The sequence below is a fragment of the Neodiprion fabricii genome, chromosome 3 (assembly GCF_021155785.1).
Source record: "Neodiprion fabricii isolate iyNeoFabr1 chromosome 3, iyNeoFabr1.1, whole genome shotgun sequence".
NCBI lineage: Eukaryota > Metazoa > Arthropoda > Insecta > Hymenoptera > Diprionidae > Neodiprion > Neodiprion fabricii.
In genome coordinates this window covers 27,125,510-27,138,132 of record NC_060241.1, presented here as the reverse complement: position 1 = coordinate 27,138,132, position 12,623 = coordinate 27,125,510, and the positions used below count along the sequence as shown (strand labels likewise).

At 38.3% G+C, this 12,623-nt stretch overlaps 1 protein-coding gene across 1 annotated transcript; it reads right to left on the bottom strand.

The window, feature by feature from the left end:
- Positions 1 to 819: 819 nt before the first annotated feature.
- Positions 820 to 9,596, bottom strand: LOC124179188 (inactive pancreatic lipase-related protein 1). The gene is made up of 7 exons (XM_046563388.1): positions 9,401 to 9,596; positions 8,128 to 8,239; positions 6,897 to 7,045; positions 3,532 to 3,786; positions 2,294 to 2,488; positions 1,244 to 1,412; positions 820 to 1,176 (listed from the first exon to the last, which is right to left on the bottom strand). The coding sequence occupies exons 1-7, from the start codon at positions 9,462 to 9,464 to the stop codon at positions 1,062 to 1,064; spliced, it is 1,059 nt and encodes a 352-aa protein (XP_046419344.1). The 5' UTR covers positions 9,465 to 9,596; the 3' UTR covers positions 820 to 1,061.
- Positions 9,597 to 12,623: the final 3,027 nt, after the last annotated feature.

Below are 12,623 nucleotides of genomic sequence, written 5' to 3'. Positions count from 1 at the left end.
ATATTTTCGAATGCCTGGAACAATTCTTGAAACGTAGTTTCATCGCGGAGTACCTATATGTATATGTATAGTGGGCACTAATTGTGGATTCTGGGCACTGTGCGAGTTAAACAGACTCATAATAAGATAAACAAAAACAAGAACAAGCAAAGAGAAAAAAAAAAAAAAAACCAAGAATAACCTAAATCGAGTAATTTATCTTAAATCATACACTGAAAATTTCCAGCTTGCGAAGACGAGGATGTACCAACATGTAATCACTCCATTATACTTATTGTATGTGTATATATACATATATATGTATGTGTATATAGATGAAAGCACGTATACATATACATATGTACTATAGTGCGTATATCAACGATTATTGCGATAATGTATTGTAAATCCATAGAAGTTATTATTATATCGTAATTATTATGTAATAAATATTGTTGTTAACATAAATAATTAAGATTTGAATTGCCGAGACCAACGTAGCGGATGATAAAAATCCATATTAATATATTATCGTACCGTGTGATACGACTAGCCCCGAAATGCAATAGGTAAGCGCAAATAGTTATTATTCTTTCTTTCATTCCAATTGTTTTTTTTTTTTTTTTCTGGCTCAATTCTTTGATAAAACTAATTGTACAGCATGTACAATTACAGGCACGTCAAAAAAACGGGATCGAAATCTACGGACTGCAGTGATAAGGTAAGCGAAAAAATATGTAGGTACGATGGATGTACAATCTATAAATATTATCGTTAACAACAACCGTTTACACGCAACGAGTGAAAAAAAAAAACGACAGTAAGTCAACATGTAACAAAATATTTATTAAATAATGAATAAGTATTTGAACACATTACAGCGTATCATTATAATAATAATAATAATGATAATAATAATGATATTTATCGGTGAAGCTACTTAATGTAAAAAAAAAAAAAAAAAAAAAAAAAAAAAACGTTACGTTTACAGTCTAATCTGTATTATGGAAACAAGTAACACATTTGCAACGTCTTATGTATAACCTATTCTAAAAGTATGTCTATCAACTGTTTCAACAGACTTAATACTGGCGGTAAAATGATCGCTTCCGACTTTTTGTTGCTCGAATTTTTTCCGGAAGTCCTCGGGCGTAAGGTTTTTTGCCGTTTGTTGACAGATAGTAGATGCCTCGTGCGCTGTAACGCGTGGTAAAAATTTTCAAAATGCCACGAGCCGAATTTCCATTTTTTAATCGATACTCACGTGGACGGCGTGTCTTCGCCCATCAAGACGTACTCGTTCTCTGCTGGGTTGCACCACCCGATCAAGTAAGACAATAAATTCGCACAGGGTGCCGCCCAGAAGCCAACTTCCGTTGTTATTGACTCGATGTAGTACGGTGTTACCTTTGTATGGTCGCAGGACAAGGTTTCTAAAATTGCAACGAAATAAAAAAAAAAAGTGCCGAGCTGTAAGTATGCGTCGGTTGGACTGTGACACGAGAAGCGAGCAGGTAATTGTTGTAAATTTATCAATTTTTTTTCACATGCAGAATAAACGTTTTCCAACATCATAAACCGCACGTAGCCAGGCAATTATTCAACGCCCCTCACCAAAAAAATATGACGTCGACAGTTGTAAGAAATTGGTGGAAATATGTGGTTCGAATTTCGTGAACGAAACGTTTTTTTAATTCATTTGTGAGGTGGCCAGTGTTCCACTGCAAGATGACGAGTATATCATTAACCGAATGAAAATAAGATTATTCATGCAGAAATTCATCTGGACAGGATGAAATATAGTTTCTCATGCAATTATCGTTATAAAAATACAAGATTGTCCTAATTTTCATCCCGCTAGTCAAAATAGATAAATAAATACTGATAAAAGCGGGAAAGTCTTTGTAATGGATAACGAATAAATATGTTTATTTGGCTGAAAAAATCCTGTTTTCTCAGTCAAGTACAACATTGTGACGTTTTTATTGAATTACTTATATTCGCAAAATTACATCAGAGTCTTGATTCCGAATGGCGTCGCCTCTGTTTCAGTGTAAGCCGTTTATCGTATCTCTATACCGTGAAGAAAGATGAAGATGAAAGATGAACTCAACTCACATAATCTCTGGAATAACGACAAGTTGAAAAATGAGGTGAATTTACGCAAGACGATTATCTTACAATAGATAAAACTGCCTAGATAACGTGCACTACCGGAGATGGAAGTTGAGTAATTCGGCGCTGCCGGAGAGCGTAGGAAAAAAAATAATGTAAAATATCTGCTTGCATAACGTTGCAAAATTAAATGTCTTACGGAGTATGGATGTGCCGAGGCATCCGGGTTGACTCGATCCTCCGTTTACGTAAAAGTCGGCGTGGCCAGTCGGGCCCCACTGACCAAGTATACCAGCCCCGGTGTGGATCACGTCCACAAAATGAGCGTCAGTGTCGTCCAAGTCCAACGATCTGTTACCTCCACCCATGTAGAATAGTATCGTCGGATCCAGTCCTGAGGAACCGAGATGTGTCAACGTGTGTGCGCAAAAAAAAAAAAGAAAAAAAGTGCGTCATCGCTGTTTAAAATAACGTACGGATAGTATTTCAACTTTCGAATTGACAATGAGATGAACAAATTTACAGTCGACGAAAGTCGTCCTTGAATTTCAATTAAATTTCTCACACTTCGTTGTACGAGCGGTTAGATTTTTTATTTTAATTTTTTGTTCCGGTGATGGGTTTTATTCGAGCCTGAAGTGCATAATGTTATTATAGCAATCGAATTGCGACAGCTGCGTGACTTGAGTGAGTTATGTCGTAACTATAAATTTCCATCTCAGCTAATCAACGACGTGTGAATAATGAAACTCATCTGTACAAGTCACGATCTTGTAAAGCCAGGTTCGCGTGTAATTGTACTTCTACCTTAGCCTAGAGGTGATCGATAGTGTTTCAACTCTAGGTATTCCGAGATTGTAATTGAAAAAACGTATAACCATTAGAGAAATGTTATTAATGTGACTAATTTTCCAGAATATTCCTTCCGCGCAGGATACAAATCAACTTTTCTTCTTCGCGAATGAAAAACTTTCAACGCGGTTGAAGAAGATTCATTCTCACAAGTTAACACGAATTATATTGACTCCAGTTTTGACCGACAATAAAACATATTTTATACTTACGACGAATAAAAACGTAGTACAGTTATCACTGATGGAGTAGTTTCGTTTCGCTAATCTTTATTCATTTTTTTTATTAATTTTCTTTTTTTCTTTTGTGCCACAATGCAAAGTTGCAGCGGGGTAAAAATTTCTCCGGTCACGCTGCGCTTGAAAAAATCAGAGTGAAAGAGGCTCTTTTATGTCGGCTAAGAACTCCGATTAACTTGAGAAAGAATCTTGTGAACGGCACTGTAGCGCACAATAAACAGAGAGTTTAACGAACAACCGAGGTCGATTTCGAAAGGGGCAAAGTCGCGGTTTGTAATAGAAGGTAATTGCACCACGGAGCGCGGCAATCGCGTTATTTTCCTCATGCAGTGAAATTGACGAGTACCTGTTATCCGGCCGAGCTTATCGCCGGGCAGGTGATTCGCCATCAGTCCAGCGATGTGGGCACCGACGCTGTATCCCAATACGTGAACAGACTCGACGGGGATTCCTCGGGGATGATTTTTCAGGTACCGGACGAGCTGGGCGATGCATTGCGAGCAGAAATTCGGCCCCCATCGAACCTGGGAGAGGCACGGCTCGCGAACAAGGGAGCCATAATCAACGATTATCACGTTGTAGTTCCCCCTTGTGAAATACGCTGCAAAACACATGACAGTATCATCGGTTTTCAGGATATCCTCTCGTCGGAAACGTCACAAGATACAATTAGACGCGAGAAAAAAGTTCGAAGGTGTGATTTAAGCTGACGAAGGTACGTTTTAATCGTTTAATTTAATCATCGATACACATATCCCTCAACTACGAAAATATTTCGTGCAATATCAATAATAGTTCTGACTAATAGTTCCTGATAGTGCTGGACGACTTGGCCAGCTTAGCCGGCCAAGACTGTAAAATTGACTTATTAGCTGAAAGTTAGCTGCATGGCTCAAGTGATTGGCCGGCCAAAATAGCCAATCAGCTTATTTTAACCAAACTTCAAAATGCAGAAAATCAACAAGCAAATTAAGTTTTCACCTTTTTGATTCGAACTTTTAATCAAAATACCACATAAATAGACGTTTGTCACTAACGGATGGAGAAGTTTTTGAGCGAATCCAATTTTTATATTACCGAATGATATGCCAACAATAAGTGCAGTTGGGAAATGATGCGTATTAAATTATTCGAAAATATGCGGAGCTCGGTAAGTTACTTTGAAAAGTTGATCGGAACAAGTATCACATTTAACAGACGTTAATTTTTATTCTTAGGTTAGATGATTATTATTCATTGATCAGCCTTTTAGGTACTTTTGAAAATTGGATGACAATAGTTCTGTAAAGTCAATATAATAAAACTCATTCCAGTTGCAAGTTCGAATGCAAAAGGTGAAAAATTCATTCTTTTGTTGATTTTGTACATTTTCAAGTTTAGCCGGTTGACAGGCTAACTTTTTTGGCCGGCTAATTGTAAGCCGGCTAAATCGTACAGCACTAGGTCCTGATTATATTGTAAATTTCACAAAGATCGCTGTATTTACGATACGATAGTGAAAAATAAACAATTTAGTCACTTTTCATTAAATGCAGCTCATTTTGTTCGCAACATCAATTTTTTCTTCAGCGACTCATTGTCAGTTAATAAAAAATTATATTCTAAACGATAAAGTTCAGTTGTACTTTTTAATGTCTTTCTTGATAGTTCTTTTTTCATAATTGTTCTTGAAGAAACGGTTAATAGAAGCAATATATTCTTATAATAGCACGCTTACATGATCACGGTGAATAAGTTAGTTTAAACGTTATTTGCGAATTCCTCCGTTACTTTTCTTCTCTTCTTCTTTACCAGGGTGACGCATTGACAACCAATACACGATTTTAGAGCGGACGATTTAGCCGCGAATTGAATTAATCGTCATCCTTTCACTATCTTTAAAATACGAATTTAAAGAGCTCCAGCCACGTTATGCAATTCTCCTTTCGCCCGAAACATTGAACTTTCAAGTTTCTGACGTGGCCGACATTTATAATACAAACGTATATAATTGTTAAAAATTGAAACTCTTTAGAAAATCCGAAATTCACTACGCCCACGAGCTATATTACGTCCAGTCACCTTCTCAAGTGCAAGGAGAAATCACATCATCCGTATGAATAATTACGTACACTTCGCTGAATTCGAAATATAGATTGCGAAAATATAAACAATGGTTAAGAATCTTTAGCAAAACTTTCTTCTCTGTGTACACTGCGGAGGTAATGTCAAACAAGAATGTCAATTGAACTTAATAATTAGATAGTCGAAATTTTCCAGCTCAGAGGTCTTTCTGCACGCAATGAAAGCTGCGACTTATTCGGCAAAAATTGCAGTGGGTTCGGTACAAGGCATCTTGAGCAGCGCTCACTCTAATGCTTGAAAAATGAAAGAAATACTGTTCAAATCCTAAGAAAGTAGAAAGTGTTCAATTCTACCGAATTGAAATTTAGGGGTTGCGATATTTGAACGAAATTAATAAAATTCAAACTATTCGTTGTAAGATAATATTTAATTTACCCAATTACGCAACCAGACACGAGCTAAAGAAAATTATACTTATGTTATATTCTCACCAAAAACCTTCGTTTTTTAGTTTTTGTCACGCCTACTCAAAAGAAAAGTGAAATTGATCATGCCGAAATCTCGAACATATCGGTCACGTTTTTTTCTACGTGCGTGAATTCAATGTATTCATTTGCACAGGTCCATGTCGCTTATGCAGATTACTGAAATATGCACCCAAAAAAATACTTCGCTCACGGCAGCAAAATTGTTATCCGGTCGTCGTAACGAAATATATTGTCAGCACGACTCTTCATTTTGTTGACACAACGAAATGACACAGATTTGTTTCGTTGACCATACTAAATCATTTTTTTATTTATGTTGAGTTTTTTTCAAAAAAATGGCGATGTCTTGAAGTGCGAATCGAATTATTGTTGTACGGTTAGCTAATTGTTTTAATGTTTGAGTACTATACTTGCGCGCGAACAACGCGCATTCGTGAAAATTCAAATTCAACGTCCGCGTCAAATCTTCTGTGTACCGGCGACCAAATGCTCTGGTTGTCGGTACCGGAATCTGCGCGTGAACGTTGCGCAGTAATGCGAGTTCGCAAATCATTGCTGAGCACGCCGCATACCGAGTTTAGTCGTCGCGTGCAGCGGGTCCAATTTCAAAAGTTCTCAAACGCGTAGAACAAGAACCACAAGTCGAAAAATACTGAATATAACTTTAATCGAAGGAAATACAAACGGACGATGAAACTAGTCTGATTTTACGAGAGTGGAATGGAGATTTTACGCGTGTCAATTCATCGCAATTACAATGGAATTCACACACAGATCTTTTTACTTTTAACTAATTCATCTTAATTCCGTTTTCTCATACTGAATTCATTTTCCTTCACTGGGAACAATTCTTTTTATTGGTTTAAAAAGTTTAATCGGAGCTGGCAACAATTCATTTTGTTGGTTCGATAAAATATTTGTTGATATTTTGGTTTGTTGTCTCGACCAAATTATCTTACCGTATATCGATTTTGTAACAACTACTTGATTTTTATGTTGTCCATACAAAACAAACGGTCTGTTGTTACGAAACAATGCAGCAAAATTTTTTCGAATATTTGACAATTCTTTTATCGTGATAGCGAAACTTTTTTCTGGTTGTAGAATAATCTCGGTATTTCCTTGGGATCAAAGGAGACGGTTATTGGTCACTAATTACCTTTTCGAAGGTCGGTACTAGGCGCCAGATTTCTCCCACCTCCAAATCCGTGGATGATAACTTTTGTTGGATGCAGATTGTTGAATTTCGATCTGTCCAATGAATGAGGATCCAAAACGTCGATGAGGAATGGATTCTTTTGCGTTTCCCTGGTTACAGAAATAATCCCAAGTTAATAAACATATTATACGAATGAGAAGTAGCCCAAACCTTCATGCAGTATATCCGAAGTTCAACTTGCGAAACAGCGTAATGAGCACGAAAAATCACCGAACACCGCATTGCTCAATTCCTAAGGTTTCGTATTTTGAAACCACTCAAATTTCCAAACGTAATTGAACCAATTACTTATTCGCAGTGTCCCAGTTTTCTGATTCAACTTACGGCGCCTTCAGGCAGACCTCAGAGTCAGAGAAGTAGCGATATAATAATGACAGTTTTACTGGAGACAGACTGCGTATACAGCGTCTCGTATATTTAAAAGCAAAATGAGCAGATATTTGACGGTTAAAAACGAAACTCAACACGTGCGCGACTCCCAGTACCCGAGCGAAAGTGAGACACAACACGGAACAGCGAAGAGCTTGTGAAACCGAAACGGCACTTCGTATTTTACCATTTAGCATTTCGGCGGCGGAGAAAAACATTCTAAACGATCCGCTTGTACAGCGTTATAAACGCTTTGCGCAACTTCGAGATGCGTACGATATGTGCTATTTGTAATTTGTTCTATGCCTCGCAGTTATTTTTCTCCTCTATTCTTTATCGTTGAGAGCAAAGGCGCATAAAAGTGGCGCGCAAATCTTTACCCACTAAATGGCGTAATGCAACTCCCAAGAGAAAGGCGGCTCTGCTGTGTTTATTGAGGTCACTTTCAGCTGAAGGTGAAATGATCGTGATCTTGAAATGCTCGAACAGCCTCAAGCGTGCATTACACTTCTCAGAGCTGCAAAACGCGCCCAATTTGCAACAGGATTTTGGTCGTTCGAATAAAATATGAATTACGTGACAATTCGACTTCATAAAAGTCGAATTTCCAAATGTGAATAACCACGTGCGTTACGTATATTCGTCGTCACGTGTAGTCGTCGTATGTACATCCATAAAGATGTAAGAATAATACATTATTCATTACCGGATGATCTAGGCTTATGAAATCATGAATGAAAAAATCATTCACCAGGTACGTTGGGAATTCATTTACCTATGTAGTAATATGATTTTAGTTTACCTTGTGTACAGATAAAACTCAATCCGTGGGTTTGGACACACGATTGGCCCCTTGAGGCACGAAGTGTTATTGAAGAGATCCTCCAATGCTTTCGACTGCCCCGTTACACCACCTAGTTAAATGATAAAGATACCGTTACAGATTCAAAGTCTGATACGATTATAGCCTGGGGCGAACGATTTACTTGAACGCGAGCCAAATGATTTTTTGGAAGTCGTTAATGCACGCGCGATTATTATCTGTTTTGCAAGAATTACAAGCCAAAGCTTTCGAGCACGCAATCCATCCATCAGTAAGAAATCCATAACGTGATACTCGTACCTCCGGTTATGACATATTTGATATTCACTTTCCTCGAACGAAAACTGTTAAACGGTTCAGCGATCTGTGTCTTTCAGGAAGTCCGGCAAGTTGCCTGAGTACAGTACTCACTGCCTACCTAGGCAGCGCGCCTTGTGATCCAGTTTACATATCGTTACGTATCAACCTACAGGTATCGGTACCGAACACTCACTTTTATCAAGCTGAACGATCATCGGTAAATCAAAAAGCAAGAGGTCACTTTGAAAACATGTTAATTAACGCGTTTGAAAAACAAAAAATTGTGTGATTTGTCAACGAACCACTCATTAGTGCCACTGCGGTATTTTCCAGAAAAAATATTCACAACAGTGTCGCTCAAAAACATAAACCAATATTACTAATGAACATGCAAGACACCCCGGAAAAACACCGTTTTATGTCATTCGATCCATTGAACGGTCGTTTAATAGATCCTGGAACAAGCCGGGTTATGTGAGATTATTCACTGTTTTTTGTGATAGATCCGGTTCCATGAAATTAATATGGAATACTTTGGTCGGCTGATTTTCAGATTGACAAGTACGCGTGTTAAAACTTCAACGAATACCCTCCTGGATGAAATGGACGATTACACTTGATTTGAGAGACTTTAACAATAAGACAGAATTACTGTACACCCAATCATTAAAGACGCTGTAAAAAGTGAAACTAAGGCTAACGGCCAGAGTTAGCAGCGGATTCGTCTCAAAAAAAGGTATCGAGGTCCTCGCACTTTTCATCCGAATATACATAAATGGCTGTATAACATTACGGGTATATAAGTGAACTAGATTATCCTATTTGAAAAAGTTTGAGCCCATTGAGCTGCGGGTTTAGTTTCAGCTCGACTCAGAAGAGGTGTCAAAGAAACGGCGGTGTCGTAAAAATAACCCGCGGCTTTGAAATAAATTGAATTGGCGAAAAAGCTTACCGACAAACAGAACCGCAGAGACGAGGGCAGCGGTAATAAACACTCTCACGACACTGATCGCCATCTCCGGCTACGCGGACGTCCGTAATTTAACATCTAACAGGAGATGAAAAATCAGCAAAAGTGAATCGACGAGCGTCCGGGCACCAAATGTAAACTCATCGGAATCCGAGAGAATTTAGAAAGTAAACGTACCTCCACACCAGGCCTACGTCAACGTATCGCGAGTGCGTCGCGGGTGCGCGTGCATCACGCACGTAACTCGCGTACTCACACGCGTAGGTACCTTGGCGTTACGACGCGTGCACCGAGCCTTCACGCCCCGGAGACACGCAGGGATGATCCTGGCGAACCTCCCTTTTGAAAACCGGTCTGCCCGGCTTCCAGTAACCGCCCACGATATCTACCAACGATCATAGGTAGTCGTCTGTTAGTCCTGACCAACGCAACGTAACGTTACGCGCGTTACGATTCGCGTTACGCGTTACCCCTGCTCCTCTATCGCCTAGCCTAACTCGATTCTAGCTTGCCGTCAAGGCCGTTCCGTCAATCAAACCGCAGCCTTCCAACTTCTTGTGCCTGCACCTTGTCGTCGAGGCGTTCCAATTTTTTTTTTTTTTTTTTCTCTCATCTTATTCTTGGCTATTGAGCACCGTTAGTGACGAAAGTGAAGGATCAAAAAGGAATCCAGCTTTTTACCTACCAATTGTAACATTCGGGCAATACACCGATACAGCAATGTCACTTCCATACTGCTGGTTGACGATGAGAAGATCATTTTATTTCACTTTACTCGAACGAAATCCTTACTCGTGTCTGATTAAGTAACCGTACCGATGTAACAGCAATTGGATTGTAAGTGGACAGGACAAAACCAAGACTAGTCTACGGTGAAATCCTTGACCCACTTGGTGGAACTTACTATTAGACGTTAATTATGCGCTTATCAACTCACGCAACGCAACGATCGAATAGCGTTCGGCTGATCATTCGTTTAAATCATGCGATCTGTTTCGCCTGTTTTCTCCGATCTTATCCACGCGCGATTTCAGCATGATGTACAATGAAATATTATCTCCGGTCGGTGATTTGCCAATTTTTCGTTTCAATTTATCCTGATCAGAGGAGATCGATCCCAGCTAATTGTAAGTACTCCAACTAATACAAAACAGAGAGAAAACATAAGTTGCCGATTTTACTATGTCAGACAAGGTGATCTGTACATGTTAATTTTTTTTTCTCATTTTTTTTTTCACCCACATTTGCGATGTCCTCTAGTAAATGCACGGCATTCCTCTGTCTCGTCCCTGTGCCAGATCGGAGTAATAATTGCATAGAACTTGCACCGTCGATTTGCGTTATATGAGCAGGTAATTCAAACTGGACGTTGCGTATGAAAGCGTCCGTGTTATTAGTTCATCGTCTGTCTCTGTCGAAGTGATCGACGCGCATCTCCTGAAATCTCCTCACAATCGAGAGGACCTATTAAATACTGCATGGGGATGAACACGATGTCTGAATAAACACCGAAAAAACGTTTACATCGTGCGTTTTGTTTAAAATTCGGTATTAAGTTCCCGAAAGTGACGTTGATTTGAATGTGTTGAAAACTTGTTTCTCTCAATGTTTCTCGATTGCTGAATTCTGGTCGGAAATGAATACGGATAATTTAACGACGGTGATACTCAGCTTTCACGCATAAATCGATCTGTACTCCGAACGGAGAGAAATTGTCCGCGGATGATAACGAGTCAAAATTGAGGTGTTTTTTAAAAGATTGGCTTACACTTTATTGTCAATAGTCGTCAGTAATTTTGTATTATTACAATACATCCAAGTTATATAATATACATACATATTTTACATAATAATAATAGATAATAAATATTAACAAACCAGGTAACATCGCTATAAGACAACATTGACACTAAACTGCCAGATATTATGTCTAATTTGATCATCCCTATGATATTATTTGGGCGTATATTGTATTTCAAGTCTGGTTTTACCAGGCCACGATGAATTCAAACGACAGGTTTCAAGTCTTTGAGGGGACGCTGCAGGCAGTTCTTACCGACTGCGTTAAATGTCTTCTATTTTCACTATTCTCAGAGACTATGCATCGTAATGCAAAAAAGGGCATATCACTTTCTATTCTACATCCGATTTTGAGTAAAAAACACACCGACACGTTTTGGTTTTAAGCAAAAATAAGGAAACGACATGAAAAAATAAATTGCAAAACTGCGCAAAATTAAAATGTATTCGTATGTTTTTGTTCGGAACTACATGCAGAATTCGATTCTTATGTTCTGTTTCCATTGCTATGCATAGTCTCTGATATAAGACAAAATTGAATACGTTAAGAACTGACAACAGGATCCTCTTAACGTAATAATTTCAATTCGAAAATTGTCGTCGAATTCAGCAAAACTACACATGATATATTGCGAGGTCCCTTTGGGACTATTAATTTCCGATGCTACCTGGAAATATATTGTCAGCTGGGCGCCTGGCACCTCAATCAATGCTTTCCATGTATTAGCATTTCGTTATACATATTACTGGTAAAACTTTCTTCACTACAGCGTGAAATCTCTTTCAGAAAAAACATTTATATTAATAAACTTATTGCGTCACGGGTGATGTGAGCCTATTAAACATTGTACAAACACTCTTTTCATACCCAGCATTAAATATTGAAGTCCGTATTATCTTTCACTTCCGGTTCTCCGGTACTACAGAATGAAAGGAATAACTCGTTACTGGGAGAGCAAATCAGGGCAAAATATCTTTATGTTATACTCCCATTGAGTATACGTGCGTCAATTATCCAATTTTAATGCTGCGATTGAAAAGCGGTGCTAGGTAACTAAACCCATCATGAAAACGTAAGGTTCGATCAACCTAGTTCAGTCACCGATAATATACATTAATTTTCATAACCCTTTTACCTAGTGAGAAGCTAATAAAAGCTTTTTATAATGTGTGTTTATATGTATAGATATACATAACATTGATACATGTACAAGCTCAGTTTTCAAAGAATCGACTAGCATTGTAGTTTTCATTTATTAATCGCTGATTCATAACATACAAGTTATAGTTTAAAACGTCAGAGTATTCCTTATCGAAAAATCGAAGTACTTTAATATTGAACCGCCGTCAGTCAATCATTTTTACTAAAAATTGATGAATTTACTTTTTGAAAGCTGCTTTACTG